This window comes from Hemiscyllium ocellatum, chromosome 13 (genome assembly GCF_020745735.1).
Source record: "Hemiscyllium ocellatum isolate sHemOce1 chromosome 13, sHemOce1.pat.X.cur, whole genome shotgun sequence".
Classification (NCBI taxonomy): Eukaryota; Metazoa; Chordata; class Chondrichthyes; order Orectolobiformes; family Hemiscylliidae; genus Hemiscyllium; species Hemiscyllium ocellatum.
In genome coordinates, this window is record NC_083413.1 from 13584292 (window position 1) to 13604728 (window position 20437).

The 20437-nt window shown below is 39.9% G+C and overlaps 1 protein-coding gene across 1 annotated transcript in view; it reads left to right on the forward strand.

Moving 5' to 3' along the window:
• The window catches only part of tsc22d2 (TSC22 domain family 2), a 148059-nt gene that overhangs the window by 80288 nt on the left and 47334 nt on the right, over positions 1–20437 (forward strand). Inside the window, exon 4 of the mRNA XM_060834381.1 lies at positions 19439–19510. Within this exon, the coding sequence (XP_060690364.1) occupies positions 19439–19510 (72 nt within the window). The remainder of the gene's footprint in view (positions 1–19438; positions 19511–20437) is intronic.

Sequence of the window (20437 nt, forward strand, 5' to 3'; positions counted from 1 at the left end):
CAGATGAAAGTTTACTCCTGTCTCCTCCAGATAAATGTAAAAGATCCCGTGCAACATTTTGAAGAAGTACTGTGTTTAGGATAAAAAAAAAGAGAAGTTAAAATGACAAAAAAAATTGAAACTCAGACATGAAGGAATGGGTGAGCAGAATTAATTTAGCTTTTTAATAGGTTGCAGCTCAGGTTTAATTATAATTGTCATTTTGAGTCAGATAACTTGGTTTGTTTCTGTATCGCATGAACTGAAAAACTAGACTAATATTTGACCCAGGAAGACTTTCATTCCCTAGATTTCCCAGCAGTCTAAGCGCTGTGTTTATATTTTAAGGACAGGCAGGATGTGACTTAGTCATTGGGTTTCACCACCACATTAGAAATTTCCTCGGTACTTCCCCCTCTGAAGTCTCTGCTTGAGAACCTTCTCAGACAGCATTTTGGCTGTATGTGTCGACATGGCAGGGGAGACAGCAGGGCAATGCAGTGGTCAATGATTTTCTTTCAAAAAGGATTTGTTCACATTTTCTCGCACCTTTTAAATTAAAGGTTGTACATTTTGTGCCTTTGAAACACCGCCTCACTTCTTCAACAATATATAGATTTCTTATGGTAGCTTACACGATGGACCTTAGAAAATGAGCATTTTCCCTTAATCTTGATCTTAAATGGCAAATTGAATTTGATATTTGAATGCTTATAAATGTCCCATGATTGACCAGAAAGTAAAGAGATTTTGGAGCTTAGCTCTACAAACTAGGAAAGACCTTTGTCCATCCTGAATTGACTGATCTTTTTGAGCACTGATGGTGTATTTCAGGTATCCTCTGCCTACCAATTAAGAGCTTGATAAGTTGACCAGGTGTCTTGCTGTTGCTTATATTTCACTGCTTTCAAATTAGGTGTGTTCAAATATCCATCCCTTCCTGCTCCTACTCCTCACTCCCATTCCAGTGGCCTGCTGATAAGTCTTAAGGCTCATATCTGTGTAGGTTAGTCATTTGGGCCAAGGTGTCATATACTCGATGCTGACCTTGAATTGTCCTTGCAGGAGTTGGCATTTTTAGGTGATCAAATGAGAAGTTTTTATTTTCGTTTCATTCTGCATCAATTAAGTGTCAAGACAAGTGGTTACATTTTACAAGTTTCTTTGTTATATTGTGATTTTCTTTTGTTTCAGAGCAGTACTTATACCCAAGCAAGTATAAAAATAATGCTCACCTGGTTGTTTGTTACCTGCAGGAGATAATCATACATTGCTTTCACTTTGTCTATTAAGAAATAAATGCAACTAATTAGATAGCTCTACCAAAGAACTGGCAAAGGCATGGTGAGCTGAATATTGATATGTTCCAATTTACACCATTTGACTGAGGGAGGAAAGTATTCACAGATTCTACTCCTGATTTATTTCTCCTCCACAGCCCCTCCCAAATTTGTATGCTAACACCTAATGAGAATAGAAGAGTGCAGTGCTGGTAAAGTGCAACCGGTCAGGCAGCATCCGAGGAGCAGGAGAATTGACATTTCAGGCATCAGCCCTTCAGAATAGGTTGGGTTTGACAGGCTGCACACCCTTTGCATTCAGCCTCTCCTACGGATAGTACTTGTATGTTACCACAGACAACAATGGGAAGTTGTGCATTCAAGTGATGTGTCAAATTTGGCAAAGTGGAAAAATAAAAGCTGGTAACTTATTGGGTTCCTCTATCAAAAATGAGTTTGACTTCTGCATTTGATTACGTATACAAATTAGCACTTTTCAATGACAGAGAGTACTGCAAGTAGAATAATCATGTTGGCTGAATACACCACTAAAGGGGTTGATGTCAAGCTTGTATATACAGCTGAAATGCACCATTAATCTTCTAGAATGGCAAATTAATTTTGAGCTTGCCCTGTTCTATGAATTCCTGAAGAAGGGCTTATGCCCGAAACGTCCTTTAGTGCTGCCTGACCTGCTGCACTTTTCCAGCAACACATTTTTAAGCCCTGTTCTATGAAGGCCAAGTTCCTAAAATCTTAAATTTGACTTGTTGCACAGCAAGTCAACATGTGCTTGAGGAGTGGAGCAGCCCTGATCTTACCTGATGTCCTGATTTATAATGAGAAGCTGTTAAATCTTTCATGAAATTTATCGACCTTTAACAGTTGAAAAGCTGGCTGACCCAGAAGCTTTGACTGTACTCTAGAGTAAACCAGACCCACCTCCAGAGTTGGGATTTTATGCCCTCTTTTATCTGGTTCCACAAGTCAGTTGCTGCATTCACGTTACAGCATTAGATCAGAACATAAAAATGCTTGGTATCCTCTGCAGTTGTGCACTGCTTGTAGATCTACTGGGATTATTCCTTGCCAAAGTTGTGAAATGATGACTCCAGACACCAAGTTGAGTTTTTAGTATTTGATCGTATCAAATCAAGCAATATGGGACACTTTAATCTGAACATAAAGGCGTTTTCTGTTCTCTGCTTAAAGTACTTGTTGGTGGGTAAAAGATGAATTTTTTTATATTCCTGCTTTTTTTTGGGTCTCAGAAGCCCTTCAGTATACATTTTTGTTCATTTAAAAGACTGCATGGAGGGGTTTAAATTAGTCTTTAATGCCTTTTGTAGGTGAAATGTTTTAAGCATAGTGGGTGCAGTTAAGTGGAGCCAATCCATTTTTAAAATGTTAAATTGTAAGTAACTCAGCAGCAGTTTTAGCACTTGTTTTGGAAGTCGTAGTTAGATTTATTGAATGTATTGTAAAATCCTTCCTCTGTGAATCTTTGGTATGCAGTAAGCATGATCCATGTCCTATTGAAAGATTTGGTTCCAGGCAAAGGAATACTTAAAACTTTCTTGTTTGCAAACTTGTTTGAACATTTAAAATGTTTTGAAGGAAGAAACAAATGGATCTCATTACCCAGGAATAAAGTTAGACCATTCAGCTCCTAGGCCTATTTTGTTCTTCAGTCAAATCATGGATGAATTATCAGTGTCTCTACTTTGTCTACCTATTATTGCTTCATATACCTGATGCTGTTACCTAACAAAACTCTGTTGGTCTCATTTCAGGTAACCCGCTATGTACAGTTTATGTTGTGATGGTAGAGTTCCCGATATCCACTGTACTTTTGCGTGAAAAGATTATTTGTGATTCCACCCTTAAAATTTTGGCTGCCTCTTTGAATTTTTATCTCTGAGGAAATAGTTCACCCCTCCCCATAGCTGCCCCTGCCCTGACTGAGGGGGCCTCCATATCCAAATTGGAGGCAAGGCAAAGAGGCATACTTACATGAACTACCATGGATTGGTCCCGTACTGTTAGCATCATTCTGTATTGCTGCCTAGCCATGTAACCAACTGAACTAACCGCCCCACAAGAGGACAGCAATTTTGAATTAAAGTTTGCATAACTTAATTATTGAAGAGGCATTAGTTTCCCCATGGGTTTGCAAAGGTTGTTTAGAATTTTGCTGCAATGAAGGATTAATAGGTTGAGTACAATGTAGTGTTGTTTTTAGTATATGGAACAAAATGAATCAACCTCTTATTGGTGTGAATTACAAGGCTTAATGCAGCATGAAAGTTTAAAAAGGGATTTTGGATTTAAGATTTTTGCAGGCTAAAGTACAGTGGAGGCAACTTGTGTTTAAATATCAAAAGCAAAATGCTGCGGATGCTCGAACGCTGAAATAAAAACAAAGTGCTGTCAGACCTACTGAGGTTCTGTGTTTTATTGATCTTTTAATACTTTGTTACAGTTTAAATGAATTTCTGTTCTGATAAAATTATATTTATAAAACAACATTACTTACAGTTTGCAATCCAAAGCTGCTGATAAAGTGAAGTTTGGAGCTATGTAAAGGCGCCTGATATTTTCTGTAATTCTTAAGTCCATTGTACAAGACAGAGTGAATCCTGGTGAATGTGCATGGTATATGGTATTCTAAATCTGACTGTTCTGGTCACTTTATGTAGAGTGTAAAATCTTTTTTGATTATTTATTTTGGCATTTTTTTCAATAACGGGTGAAAGTGGCATGATTGTCATCTGCATCAAAATCTTGAGGTAATGTCTCATGAGGCATTTGCTAATAATGGAAGAATTATGTACTGCACTTGCATTATTTGTATGCTCGATAGTAGACAAATTATTGCACCACATTCTGAGGAAGGGTCACTGGACCTGAAATGTTAACTCTGATTTCTCTTCACAGATGCTGCCAGACCTGCTAAGCTTTTCTAGTTATTTGTTTTTGTTTCTGATGTCCAGAATCCAAAGTTCTTCCCGTTTTTAAATTATTGTACTATTATGTAGCTACCCATTTAATTCTAATTCTATCAAGTATGTATCCTTACCAATATTTTACACTGGATAAATAATGGCTTCAGTTAACATTTGAATACACCTCTGCGAGCATTATCCAGAACGTGAAATAAAATAACCTAAGACTGGTGTACATCTTGACCCAGGTTTTATGATCCGAGATGAAGTAATGGTGTGTCACCGATCTCAAAGAAAGCCACCACAAAGATCATGATTTGGAGATGCCGGTGTTGGACTGGGATGTACAAAGTTTAAAATCACACAACACCAGGTTATAGTCCAACAGGTTTAATTGGAAGCACTAGCTTTCGGATCACTGCTGACAACCTCCTGATGAAGGAGCAGCGCTCCAAAACTGGTGCTTCCAATTAAACCTGTTGGACTATAACCTGCTGTTGTGATTTTTTTAAACTACCCACAAAGATCTAACAAGTTCCGTGACATGAATTTCACCTTTCCTGATATTCGCTTCGTCGTATATAGTGCTATCAGGTGTCTTAACAAAAATGATGATACAATCAAGCAGGCTGAGCAGCCAATCGTATTGAAGAATTCTCAGACAGTAAACCAGGAAGGGAGGAGCAAGTTCTATCAATGACTTTATTTCATCCTCTGGAATTGATATCTGGATAGCTGCGTTAACTGCACATCTGTGGGTGCCAGAAGTTGCCTTCAGTTTCATAGAATAATGACAATGAATGGTTGAATGTTTTTTGCTGTCATTGCAGCCACAACATTTGAGTCTGTGTATTTCACTGACAAACCTCGGTCACTGGTTTATTGTGAAATATTTTCTTTTTTTTAAAAGAATTTCTGGAGCGAATGAGGTAGAGAGATTTCAAACTAAAGTTCAATACCTCCGGAAACTGAACTGGAATGTTTCAATGATCTATAATATTAAATAATCTTTAAAAAGCAAAGTTAAATAGCAAATTTAAATGATAAAGGAGCAGCGCTGTGGCACAGTGATTAGCACTGCTCCCTGACAGCGCCTGGGACCCCTGTTCAATTCCAGCCTCAAGCGAAAGGCTGTGCGGAACTTACACGATTTCCTGTGTCTGCATTGGTTTCAACTGGGTGCTCCAAATTCTTCCCCCAGTCTGAAGATGATGTGCAGGTTAGATGGATTGGCCATTTGTAGATGCACATTTACAGGGAACTGGATGGGAAGCTCTTCAGAGGGTTGGTGCAGACTCAATGGGCTGAATGGCCTTTATCTGCACTGTAGGGATTCTATGATATGTCTCTATAGATGCTGTCAGACTTGGTGTTTTCATCATTTTGCATTCTTTTATCAGTTTGTCAAGTCTGTAGTTATTTTCACTTTATGGAGAAGTTAATGTACATTGTATTGCAATTATGCAAAATGACTGTGACAACGAGAGGAAATTATAGTATATGTTTATTTTGAATGGTTTCCTGGGGAAGAGGTTTTTTGCTTTTTTTTTAAAAGCCTCTATCGAGAACTGACGTTACATTTTTTGACTGATAACAAGGTGTCTAGTTTCCTGTATGCCCTTCAATCCGTGAACCTCTTTTAGTTGGTGCATTGTATCAACCAAAATGGCCATATATAGACTTTAAATAGATTTTTTCCTGAGTTCTGTTTTGACTTCTTGCTAAAGCTTCACAGTTTGAACTTGTAGAATAAAATATTTCTGACCGAGTCACGAGGAAAATGTAGCTGACTAATGAAAGCTGCATAAAGAAATGGCATGGCTGTAACTTCTGTTTTGTCTAATAATTACCACAAAGCTTTAGGTCAGTATTGGGATATCTGACAAAAATAATGTGCATGTTCCCATGTGTGGTCTGAGAATCTCTTTATAAGGCGTTTGCCTGTGTACAATCCACTGCCTAAATGGTTATGCAGTACAGAGGTGTAACAATATGATCCCCTAATGATTCAGAATTGATATTGTATCTTTCTTTATGCTCTTTGTGTATATATTTCCAATCTTTCTGAACCTGTACTGAAACACTTGGTGTAGTGCTGTCATAGAGATGTACAGCATGGAAACAGACCCTTCGGTCCAACTCGTCCATGCCAACCAGAGATCCTAACCCAATCTAGTCCCACCTGTCAGCACCCGGACCGATTCCCTCCAAACCTTTCCTATTCGTATACCCATTCAGATGCCTTTTAAACTTTGCAATTGTACTAGCCTCCACCACTTCCTCTGGCAGCTCATTCCATACATGTACTACCCTCTGTGTGGAAAAAGTTGCCCCTTAACTCTTTTTTTTATCTTTCCCTTCTCACCCTAAACCCATGCTCTCAAATTCTGGACTCCTCCACCCCAGGATAAATAGACTTTGTCAATTGATCCTATCAATGCCTGTCATGATTTTATAAACCTCTATAAGGTCACCCCTCAGCCTCCGATGTTCCAGGGAAAAAAGCCCTAGCCTATTCAACCTCTTCGTATAGCTCAAATCCTCCAACCCTGGCAACATCTTTGTAAATCTTTTCTGAACCCTTTCAAGTTTCACAACATCTTTCCGATGGGAAGGAGACCATAATTACGCGCAATATTCCAACAGTGGCGTAATCAATGTCCTGTACATCCGCAACATGACCTCCCAACTCCTGGACTCAATACTCTGACCAATAAAAAAAAAGCATACCAAATGCCACCATCATGATCCTATCTACCTGTGATTCCTGCACGCTATAGTCTCTTTGTTTGGCAACACTCCCTAGGACCTTACCATTAAGTGTATAAGTCCTGCTAAGATTTGCTTTCCCAAAATGAAGCACCTCGCATTTATCTAAATTAAACTCCATCTGCCACTTCTCAGCTCATTGGTCCATCTGACCAAGATCCCGTTGTAATCTGAGGTAACCCTCTTTGCTGTCCACTGCACCTCCAATTTTGGTGCCATCAGCAAACTTACTAACAATATCTCTTATGCTCACATGCAAATTATTTATATAAATGATGAAAAGTAACAGGCCCAGCACCAATCCTTGTGGCACTCCACTGGTCATAGGCCTCCAGTCTGAAAAACAACCCTCCACCACCACCCTCTGTCTTCTACGTTTGACCCCAGTTCTGTATCCAAATGGCTAGTTCTCCTTGTATTCCATGAGCTCAAACATTGCTAACCAGTCTCCCATGGGGACCCTTGTCAAATGCCTTACTGAGCTCCATATAAATCACATCTACCTTGTTTGAGGTTAAAGTAAAATTACATTTGCCAGTGTCTTGCAATGTATTATAGCTTTCAGTTAGGTTCCTGCATATTTGTTATCTTCATGCTACAGAAACTTTCTAATCAAACTGTTCACAGATGGTATTATATTGCTCTGGAGGTGGTGGGACTTGAACCCAGGCCATATTACTCGAGGTAGGGACACTACCACTGCAGCATAAGGGCTGCATTTCATGATTTAGAAGGAAGTCTGGTATTTCATTTGCAGTACACACATGCCATAAGGATGTGCTTTGTGGAACAGTGGTAGTATCCCTTCCTCTGAGTCAGGAGACCCAGGTTCAATTCCTACCTGCTTCAGAGATGTGTAATAACATTCCTGAACAGGTTGGATAGAAATATCAGAGGGCGTGGTTTCAGATTTCTTGTGGAAGGTTAATAGGAATAGACAATGACAAGTGGAAAGGGTCAAGAGGGTGACCCTAAAAATGAGTAAAGGAGTTGTATATGAAAGGAGAGACGGGAGGATGGAGGGGAAGTGAAATCAAAAGTGGGATGAAGATGAATTTCTAAGAAGCTTAAAGTCACGTTGGACAAAGATTTACTTAAGTGCCAGTAGAAAACAAAGTGAAAAGCTGATCAACTCTGCATTTAGTGGTAGAGGATTAAGATTTTCAAGGTTATGCAAGAGGGTTGGAACAAGGTAATGTATTAAATGGGGAAGACACTAACAAAGTAGTAAGGAGAGAGAGCTAAGGGAGTTTCCTTGTAAAGGTCACACAGCCACCACAGCAGTTTCTCAGGCGATTTTGCTGAGCGTGAGCAAAATGTTAGTCATAGGCAGCAGGTTAATGCTATTTAATGAGTTCATACTTGGTGAGGACTTTGAGTGAACAATCCTTCAAGAAAGAAGTGGAGAGTGGGGCAATTAATGACAGAGCCCAAAGCAATAATGGTAGGCAGTGAGTACAATTGGACTTAAATGGTTAGATTTTCCTCCCAATGTGTGTACCAGGTGGGAAGACGGTGAGAGATTGATGTGGCAATTGGACTTGCTGCTGGCAAGGATGCAGTGCAAGGAGTAGATGCAAGAGTGGGCACCCAAAAGTGTTTAGCCAGAAATGGTGGCAGGAAAGGTGGAAGATATTACACTTTAGAGGTCAGGATTTGATGGTGCATAGCATCAGTGAGATGAAAAATTAATAGAAAAAAAATGTAGATTCTAATTCCTCTGTTTAACCATCCTCCTCACATTCATAACTAAAATCTGATGTGATGGTATTTCATGCACAAAACCTGTGGTGGAAAATCTCCTGCCAGGCTCCACCTACATTCTGCTGTGGTTCGAACTGGGCCTGCCAGTGATCAGGTAAAATGTCAGTAGACAATAGGTGCAGGAGTAGGCCATTCTGCCCTTTGAGCCAGCACCACCATTCATTTATGATCTTGGCTGATCATCCTCAGTCAGTATCCTGTTCCTGCCTTATCCCCATAACCCTTGATTCCACTATCCTTAAGAGCTCTATCCAACTCGTTCTTAAAAGTATCCAGAGACTTGGCTTCTACAGCCTTCTGGGGCAGAACATTCCATACACCCACCACTCTCTGGGTGAAGACGTTTCTCCTCAACTCTGTTCTAAGTGGCCTACCCCTTATGATTAAATTGTGTCCTCTGGTTCGGGACTCACCCATCAGTGGAAATATGCTTCCTGCCTCCAGAGTGTCCAATTATAGGGATGTGCAGCATGGAAACAAACCCTTCGGTCCAACCCATCCATGCCAACCAGATATCCCAACCCAATGTAGTCCCATCTGCCAGCACCCAGCCCATATCCCTCCAAACCCTTCCTATTCATATACCCATCCAAATGCCTCTTAAATGTTGCAATTGTACCAATCTCTACCACATCCTCTGGCAGCTCATTCCATATACGTACCACCATCTGCGTGAAAAAGTTGCCCCTTAGGTCTCTTTCATATCTTTCCCCTCTCACCCTAAACCTATGCCCACTAGTTCTGGACTCCCTACCCCAGGGAAAAGACTTTGCCTATTTATCTTATCCTAGCCACTCATAATTTTGTAAACCTCTATAAGGTCACCCCTCAGCCTCCGATGCTCCAGGGAAAACAGCCCCAGCCTGTTCAGCCTCTCCCTGTAGCTCAAATCCCCCAACCCTGGCAACATCCTTGTAAATCTTTTCTGCTCCCTTTCAAGTTTCACAACATCTTTCCGATAGGAGAGACCAGAATTGCACGCAATATTCCAACAGTGGCCTAACCAATGTCCTGTACAGCTGCAACATGACCTCCCAACTCCTGTACTCAATACTCTTGACCAATAAAGGAAAGCATACCAAACGCCACTTTCACTATCCTATCTACCTGCGACTCCACTTTCAAGGAGCTATGAACCTGCACTTCAAGGTCTCTTTGTTCGGCAACACTCCCTAGGACCTTACCATGAAGTGTATAAGTCCTGCGAAGATTTGCTTTCCCAAAATGCAGCACCTCCCATTTATCTGAATTAAACTCCATCTGCCACTTTTCAGCCCATTGGCCTATCTGGTCCAGATCCTGTTGTAATCTGAAATAACCCTCTTCGCTGTCCACAACACCTCCAATTTTGGTGTCATCTGCAAACTTACTAACCGTACCTCTTATGCTCACATCCAAATCATTTATGTAAATGACAAAAAGTACATCTCAGTCAGATCCCCTCTCAGCCTTCTAAACTCGAGTGTGTGCAGGCCCAGTGGCTGCAATCCTTCAGCGTAAGGTAGTCCCGCCATTCTGGGAATTGACCTCGTTAACCTACGCTGCACTCCCACAATAGCCAGAATGTCTTTACTCAAATTTGGAGACCAAAACTGCACACAGTATTGGAGGTGCGGTCTCACCAGGGCCCTGTACAGCTGCAGAAGGACCTCGTTGCTTCAATATTCAATTCCTCTTGTTATGAAGGCCAGCATGCTATTAGCTTTCTTCACTGCCTGCTGTACCTGCATGCTTGCTTTCATTGACTGATGTACAAGAACACCTAGATCTCGTTGTACTGCCCCTTTACCTAACTTGACTCCATTTAGGTAGTAATCTGCCTTCCTGTTCTTGCCACCAAAGTGGATAACCACACATTTATCCACATTAAACTGCGTTTACCATGCATCCGTCCACTTACCTAGCTTGTCCAGTACACCCTGTATTCTCCTAACATCCTCCTCACATTTCACCCTGCCACCCAGCTTTGTGTCATCAGCAAATTTGCTGATAGTACTTTTAATACCTTCATCTATATCATTAATGTACATTGTAAAAAGCTGCGGTCCCAGCACTGATCCCTGCGGCACACCACTGGTCACCGCCTGCCATTCCGAAAGGGAGCCATTTATCACCACTCTGTTTCCTGTCAGCCAACCAATTTACAATCCATGCCAGTGTTTTGCCCCTAATACCATGTGCCCTAATTTTTCTCACTAAATGTGGGACTTTATCAAAGGCTTTCTGAAAGTCTAGGTATACCACATCCACTGGATCTTCCTTGTCCATCTTCAGAACTACATCCTCAAAAATTTCCAGAAGGTTAGTCAAGCATGGTTGCCCCTTCATAAATCCATGCTGACTCTGACCTATCCTGATACTGCTATCCAGATGTCACTAGTTGTTAATTAGCACTGTTTAGGGCCAAATCTGAAGCTTTGAAGATAACTTTGCATTAGGTTAGTCTTGCTTTCAGGAATGGTTCAGGAATTATATTTCCCCCAAAAAAGGAGTTAGAGCTTAGATCTCTCAAATTTAGCGTTAATAAATATTGCATGTTCCTGTAAGGCAAAAAGAGGTGGTCAAGATCATCTGAGATTGTAGTTAGTTGAGATGTCAAGCTAGATTTGACATTCCACTTATTCCTCGTACGTTGACTGCACAGATTGATCAGTTTGTTGTCTTTACTTGATGAAGTAATCACGTCCAATATGGTGGATGGTTTTAATGTCATTTTTGTTTTGAAGTGAGAATTACAGAGAGAAATAAGCAGGAGCAGTTTCCATTTTGGAAATGGGATTGAAGTCAAGCAGAAAAAGATTAGGAAAAGGATTCGGGAGTGGGCACTGGGAAGATAGGCAGTGTAGCGTTCCAGGGGTATGGGAAGGAGTGGCAGGGAGTGTATCTCAACCACTGCTTCGTATTCATGGTCTACATTTTAGTGTGCAGGGGACAGTTGCAAAGTTTGGTAATGTTGGAAGTAATTTGAAAGGAGAAGCTAATGACTGACCTCAGTAGGTCAGGGACTAGCAAGGAGACACATGGCAAGTAAAATTTAATACAGAGAAATGTGAAATTGTATATTTTGGTGGAAAGAATGAAGAGAAGTAATGTGCAAGACTCCATCTCCTGGGTCATTAATAGGAAAATGATCACATGAGGTTCAGCTGTTAGAAACAGGGCATTTAATATAATCACTGCGAATGAGAGGGGTACTCAGGTCTGACGGTATCTGTGGGGAGAGCAACAGTTATTATTTCTTTAGTTCAGTTCTGAAGAAGAGTCAATGCAGACTCAATGTTAACTTTGGGTCGCTCTCCACAGATGCTGCCAGACCTGCGTGTCTCTAGCATTCTGTTTGTTTCAGATTTCCAGCGTCCATCATATTTTGTGTGTTACTCATTTTAATCACTTTGTTGATGAAACATGGCCAAGGTAAATATATGCTCATGAGTTAATCAAACTACCTTTTGGAATATATGAACAATGCCCTGATTTGGATCTATCCCTCCAGACAGTGGTGAGAGAATTCATGTGATAAGGCAAGCTATTTGTATGTTCATAGTGCATGGGTTTTACTGGACGAGCACAGCAGCTGTGATGGAAAATTTGCTTGACTACTTTTGCACCCTTTCTCCACCCCTCTCCCATCCATTTATTTAAGGTTATGTTTTGTTTGCTTTTCCTACAATCAGCCGAAGAACTTTTCTTTATCCATAGCAGCATTTCCAGAAAAAGAGGAAATTTGAGTTGAGAACCAGTCTTACAGTTGGATAAGACATCCAAGTACAGACTGAAAACTTATTTTCCCCTTTTTTTAACTTTACCCTGGACTATCATTTAGCCATACTTAACCACCTCTAGTCTGTAATTTGTATTTTTGCAAAAGTGGATCAACTGTATGCGCAGGCATGGGTTGCAAGATGTCAGGATAAATGTTGATGCTTTTTTTGATCTGGGTCAGTTCATCCCATATTTGTTAAGCTCAGGAAAATGTCTGACTAGTTGTTTATATTTAGGAAGTTACCTGCTTAACTGCACAAAGTAAAATGGCAAGTGTTTCCTTTTTAAATTTGAAATGAGTAGGAAAAGAAGAGAGCCATCCAAACTTGCCTTACCTGTACATGCAGAGTACATTTCTAAAACGCGTGATCCAAAAGACCATATGAAATAGGAACAGTAGATAGGCCATTTGGCCCCTTGAGCCAGCTCCACCATACAGTAGGATCATGGCTGATCTGATACTCCTCAGGCTTGCTTTCTTGCATTTCCCCCATGAACCTGAGGATATATGAACCACCTTTGGAAGTGCAGGGCAGGTTGAGGAAACATTTAGTAAGGTCATGGATTCATGTGTTTTATAAATAGTGGCATGGACGCTGTGGTGACCCTTTATAAAATACTTGTTCAGCCTTACCTGGTCTGTTGTGATGAATTCTGAGCATCACCCTTTGGGTTAAGAATAATTGAAGATTTTAGAGGGTTCAGAAAAGTTATGAGACTGGGTCCAAGGGTGTGGGACTTAGCTTGTGGAAAGAAGCTGGGATTGTTTAGATGGAGAAACACAAAGTTGAGAGGAGCTTTGACAGAGGTGTTCAAAATTGAGAGGCCTGGATAGAATAGGTAGAACCTGTTCCCATTGGTTGAGAACTAGAGGATAACTATTTAAGGTGATTTGTAAAGGAAGCAACATGACAAGATGGAAAGCTTCTTAAGCTGCAAGTGGTTAGAATCTGGAATGTCTGCCTGACAGAATAGTGGAGGCAGTTTGAATCTTCTCTTCCAAAAGAGAATTAGATAATTTTCTGAAGAGGAAAAGAATGCATAATTACTGGGAAAGGGCAATTGTGTGGGATCAACTGAGTTGCTCTGGCAACAAGGGCAGTCTGAACAAGGGCCTAATTGCTGTTATTCTGCTATGTTTCTATGATTGAGTGTTGTACTACATCTTAATGAATATGGTTGGAAAGTGTGTGTATTAGGTCATAACTTCTGTGTACCCGCCTCAAATAATGCAGTTTATCACTATCCATAAACTTGTTTTACCAAGTACTCAGTAGGTCTGCACTCCGATTTAAGGCATAGTTAACAAGTAATACCAATATCCAGTCTGCATCACAAAGGGATGCTGCTGTTGAAACCACTCTACCCTCCCCATGTTACATTATTGTGCAAGAGGATATCAGTTTGACACTTGACCCTTGAGAGAGATTAACTCCACTGAATCTAATAAAGGTACCTTGTGTCTGACCTGAATCTTGTTTACAGGAAAAAGAGTTACTATTGCAATTAGCTGCTTTGAAATCAATATTGTGAACTGGGAGAAGAGTGTAAATCTTTTGAGTTAATTTGCTTCAGATAATGTGTAATGAAATGGTCTGGTTGTAAGTTTACTCGCTGAGCTGGTAGATCTGTTCTCTGATGTTTTGTCACCTTGCCAGGTAACATCATCAGTGAGCCTCTGATGAAGCGCTGGTGTTCTGTCCCACTTACTATTTATGTGACTTGGTCTGATGTGGTAGATGAAATCACCTCCAGTTCTTTTTCTGAGAGGTTGGTAAATTCGGTCCAAATCAATATGTTTGTTAACAGAGTTCCGGCCTGAATACTAGGCCTGTAGGAATTCCCGTGCATGTCTTTGTTTAGCCTGTCCCAGGATGATTTATTGTCCCAGTCAAATTGGTGTCCCTCTTCGTCTGTGTGTATGGATACTAGTGATAGTTGGTCATGTTTTTTGGTGGCTCGATGTCCAAATACCCTGCAAGGACTGCAATAAACACTACACTGGACAGACGAGCAAGAAACTAGCCACCAGGATACATGAGCATCAACTAGCCACCAAAAGACATGACCAACTATCACTCGTATCCATAAACACAGACGAAGTGGGGCGCCAATTTGACTGGGCAATGCATCTGTCCTGAGACAGGCTAAACAAAGGCACGCATGGGAATTCCTAGAGGCCTGGCATTCAGGCCGGAACTCCATTAACAAACATATCGATTTGGACCGAATTTACCAGCCCCTCAGAAAAAGAATTGGAAGTGATATCACTAACCACAACAGATCAAGATAGATGAATAGCAAGCGGGACAGAACACCAGCGTTTCAACGGAGGCTTACAGATGATGTTACCTAGCAAGGTGATGAAATATCTGAGGACAGATCTACCAGCTCAGTGAGCAAACTTGCAACTTGAGCTACAAATCTTCAAAATCATAATAAAATGGTGCTTAAGTTTCCAAATGCAGTAGCCTTTTCAGTTGAATCAGGATCTGCCATAAAAGTAGTACATATGACCATTTTAAAAATGACCATGGGTTAAACAGCTTAGATTAGGTTTTGTTATAACTGTACAGCTGTTCCCTTCCACTGCCCATGACCATAAACAATTAGAAGCCGAGGAGTGCAGCAGGTCTGGCTGGTCTTTCAGTTTTTGCACTGGTTGGTAGTTGTCACAAGAGTTTTTATTTCCCCTTGTAAATTTTTTTTCATTTGGTTGATGGCAAGAATAATTTCTATTTGTTGCCTTTGAGAAGCATTGTATGAGATTTGCCTTTCAAGAATGAATTGTCAAAGACGTGTCCTATGTGGTAACGGAAATGTAATTGTGCACAATTACGTTGGTCGGCAAGTATTCAGGAATGTCCTGGTGAACTCCTTTGCAGTTGCATAACTCATTGGTTTGCTTATCGAAAGATCAGATATGAATGTAACTTATTCCTGTTATGATAGGTGCTAGCTGTCACCATATTAGAATGGTAAAAAAACTTCAGCTGAAAGCAAATTCTGACTAATCAGTCAAAACATAGGGCGGCACGGTGGCACAGTGGTTAGCACTGCTGCCTCACAGCGCCAGGGACCTGGGTTCGATTCCCGCCTCAGGCGACTGACTGTGTGGAGTTTGCACGTTCTCCCCGTGTCTGCGTGGGTTTCCTCCGGGTGCTCCGGTTTCCTCCCACAGTCCAAAGATGTGCGGGTCAGGTGAATTGGCCATGCTAAATTGCCCGTAGTGTTAGGTAAGGGGTATATGTAGGGGTATGGATGGGTTGTGCTTCGGCGGGTCGGTGTGGACTTGTTGGGCCGAAGGGCCTGTTTCCACACTGTAAGTAATCTAAAAAAAAACATTTTTAACTACTTTTGATGGCAGTACTGGCAGTACTGAATTTAAGCCTTGATTCCTTATGCATTGAAGTGCTTTGATGCAAGCACATTTTTTTTTCTTTAGTTTTGTGGGTTGTGGACACTTCTGGCAAGGCTAGGATTTGTTGCTCATCCCTAATTAGAGAGTAGTTTAGGGCATTTCAAAGAGCAGTTAAGAGTCAGCCATGTGCAGGCCAGATCAGACAGTGCCAGATTTCATCTGTGAAAGGATATAAACCTAGTATGTCAGTGATGGTTGTTTTCATGGTCACCACCACTAGTTTTCAATTTATTGAATGAATTTAAATTCCACCAGCAGAAATGGTGGAACGTGAATCCCTTTCCCCAGAGCATTAACCTGATCCACTGGATTGTTTGCAGTGATATGACTACTTGGTAAGTGATGCTCTTCAGGCACATTTAGCTGTACTTTTTCTCAATAAACTTTGGATGACCGTCTTGTAGAAGACCACTGGTATTCACAATCAAACATCTGTCACCAAGAATTGTCAATCCATTCTTGCGTGGCACAGCTCTATCACTGATATTGTCACTTCATGACCTAACCTTAATGAGAAATGTGAAAACCACTTAATTGCTGCTGTTTATTTGAAAGGACAGCTAGAAAATCTGACTTCAGTAAAGATCATCACATGGGGTAGGTTGGTTTGGGATTAAATTTATTTGTGCTAGTTAAACTGTAAATGTTTTGAAGGAAAAATGGGATGGCATGAAAGAGGAAGGACACCTTGGTAGCCATGATGTGAAGATGGCAAACTAATTTAACCACAAATGTTTAGCTGTTCCCTGGTTATAATGAAAAGCAGCTCATTTTGTATAATTTATTTCTCATAAAGTGCTTTTTATGTTAAAATAATTTGAATTGCCCAATAATTTGGAATCAAGCAATATTAGTTAAGGAACTGGATTTATCAATCCTAACAGCGTTTTGGTACACCTACCTCCCAAGGACTGGAGCGATTCAAGAAAGGGCCTCACCAACTTCTCCTCAGGGACAAATGAATGTTAGCCTGGGCGGTGTAAATGAATATAAAGGGGGACTATTTGAAATTAACTGGCTTTGAATTGAAAGCAGACTGAGGTGGTGTATGGAATCATGGTGTAGAGCGTAAATTACAGTGAAAATCTAATGTAGTTTGACTTGATACAATGCAGCAGTGGCCTTAGGAAGAAAGGCAGAAGGGGGAAAAAGCTTTTTGGCAGTGTATCATGCCCAAGTCATGGTTAGCTTTGGGAATTACTGGGTGAGGAATGCTGACTAGTAACTGAACCAGTGGTGGCACAAATAATTTCATGCCTTTCATTTACTGCCTCAGCTAAACTGTGGTTTCTGAACATGTAGTCCATGTTTTCCAGTTTTGGTCCTGAAGAATTCTTTCTGGAAAAGAACTGATCTATATAATTTGAATGATTTGCTGCTAATGTGCATCATCTGATTTGAGTAAGCAACCACTGTTTATTAAGAATGATGGTAATGCCTATGGTGGCTAAAATTAAACTGAAAAATAATCTTTGGATAGAATTACTAGTTTGCATTGATTTTCAGAAGGTCAGATCGGCCTTTATCATTCAGCTTCCGTTTCACTTTCTTCACCGGGAACTTTATACCGTATTTTGCCTTTTGAACAATTTAACATAATTCAGTAATTGCTTACCCTAATCTGCAACAAGCGAATATTTGTGACTTTCAGATAGTAAATGGCTTGACTGTTGAAGAGGTGGAATCAGGAACTCTGGCTATGCATGTACATCTAATACATTACTGGTGTTTTATTGATAAAAGATGATTTCAAAAATCATCCCAATGATTTACCATCCCTTTATTACTTAGTGAAATTGTATATGTTAATGATATTATCATTCTGATTTAAAAATGAAGTTCGTTAGTAGAGCAAGGTTTGTTTAATCAAGTCTAAAAGATACTGAAGTTGTCCCAAAATGATTAATGCATTTGTTAAGTTGAGAGTGCTTGAATGGACAGCCTTTTCTTTCTGACGGGAGATTTCTTAAGTCAGTCGTTGGAACCTTTCATGTACAATAAGATCGGGATCCTATTTGGTTCATGTGAGCAATACTTTGGTTGGCCTTTTCTTTACAATTTAGATTTAAATTTTGATTTGATAAGCAAATATTAAGTTTTGAAAGTTATAGGAGCCAAGTACTAAGTAATGGTAGTTGAGTGTAGATAACTGCAGGTAACTGGTATAATACCAAAAATCATCTTGCAATATAATCATTATTTATTGATAAAAATTTACCATAATGCTTGATACTGTTCTAAGATTTTGGCACTAGATTGAGATAATATCTAGTCTCCATGTATACAATCCCCAGACACACACAACTTATCTGATGGTAAACTGGATGTTTGAGACTTCGACACAGCTTTGTTATTTGGGTCATAGAATTATATGAATAACATGAAGCAAACTAATAATGTTAAAATTATGCTAGCGCTATTACGTTTTCATTAAGCAAGGACAAAGAAAATTTGAAGCATGATCTATTTCCCAAAAGCAGAAGTGCTATAGCTTCATGTGGAGCCAAAGTGACCTAATGCCAACAATAACTTCCCATTTTCAACCCTTTAGCTCAGTTTTTTTTTGAAGCGTGTAGGCCACCATTTCCTTTTTGGGGACAGGATTTAACTGTTGAGGTAAATCCCTTCTGCAAGACCAATTTATTTATTTCTGGGCAGTAACATTACCATTGATTGCAGCTTTAGAAAACTCCATGGCATAAGTTGTCTTGAAATGAACTTGGTTGTTTTCCATAATTCTGGTTGTGTATGTAAGGAAGGTTGCAATTGTGTACGATTTCATTTATGCCAGTCCTAAAGGTTTGCTTCCATTTTTTTTAGTTTGGAGACCATTGTGAAATGTAGAAGACTGTGAGGTGTCCAGTTGTAAAGGATGATTCACTTATGTCCTGTAACACATGGGTAGGATGTGCCAAGATATGTTAAAAGATGACTTTGAATCATGCCAGTCACAAATCTTCAGATTTGGCTCCAACACTCGCTAAAAGGTTGCATCTGTTGTTCTCTCAAGTAATACAACATAATAGCAACTGGTTGTTTATAGATGTTTTCTAATTGACCTGTTAAGAGATATTATTACACACCTCTGGAGCAGACAGGACTTAACATGGGCCTCTTGGTCCAGAGGCAGGGGCACCAGCACTCCTTTTCTTAGTTGTACGCAAATGTTTGATGCAATGAATTAAGAATTTTTCTCAAATGCATGTGAAAGCAATTGCTACAGACATTTGTGACATGAATTACTGTTGAAATGCTGTTTGGCATAATGTTCTGGTAACCTATTACTAAAATAGCTTAACATTTGGGTAACGATCTGATCTAGAATTTAATAATGACTTCTCACTGCTCCCACCCTCCTCTCCCAATCATTTGTTCTGTCATATCCTAGTAATACTTTCTACTCTGTCAAATATGCTATTCAGTTTAATTCTGGGTAAAATTTATCTGATCTATATTCTGATTACTTTTGTTTTATTTACTGTTCTTTTGTTTCCATCTTTGATTCTTGAAACATACAGGAATCCATCTGCTGCTTTCTACCGAGCTTTCCCTGTAGACAAGTCTCGGGATGCAAAGAACCTCTACGATAGGTATGACTGTACGTGAAAATGCATACAGGCAATAGTATGCATGTGTTTGCTTTGCACTGTTCTGGTTTCTCGTCAACCACTTAGCTGCAAGAATAAGTGCAGTAGGACCCACACATGCAACCATTTCAAATTTTGCCAGGGCACTGGCATTACAGCAAGGACTCTCAAAATATTATCAGAAGTTACTCAAAACTTTTGTCTTGTCTAGTCAGACTTTCAAGTAAAGTTACTTCCAACTGGATGGGAGCAAAGAGGAGAAAACACGCACCAGTTCTCCACCTCTCTAGAGGTTACAAGTTTGACATTGGGACACAATATAAAATCAGTGTTACAAGTTTTTAAAGTTCATTCTAGGATTATATACTTTGCAGGTTAAGCCAGTGTTTATTGCTCAATTCTAATCGCCCCGGCGGTAGTTAAGAGTCAACTATATTGGATCTGCAGTCATGTGTAGGCCAGACTGGGTAAAAGAGCATTAGCAAATCAAATGTGTTTTGATGACAATTGACAGTGGCTACATGGTCACCATTAGGCTAGCTTTTTCAAACCATTTTTAAAAATTCATATTTCACCATATGCCATATTAGGAACATTAGCCTGAGGTTCTTGGTTACTAGCCTAGTGACATTAGCATTACATCATCCCCTCCAGTTTAATGATGGATCACTTTGTAAAGGTTAAGAGGTGCAGCTTTCATTTCCATTTGTTCAGTTGCCAAGAAGGTGTGTGAGCATGCTAGAACTTTTTTTTCTCTCTTTTAGAGAAAGATTTCTCCTTAAGAGTCCATTTAAAGGTTTGTAGTTCAGTTGAAAAATTTAGCAGAAATATGTATCGTTTTTTAATGGTTCACTGAATTGTTATTGCTGGTAATCTGTTGAAAAGTGTCATGCACATCTCAAGTAAGATCTTTAATGTTAATGTTGAACT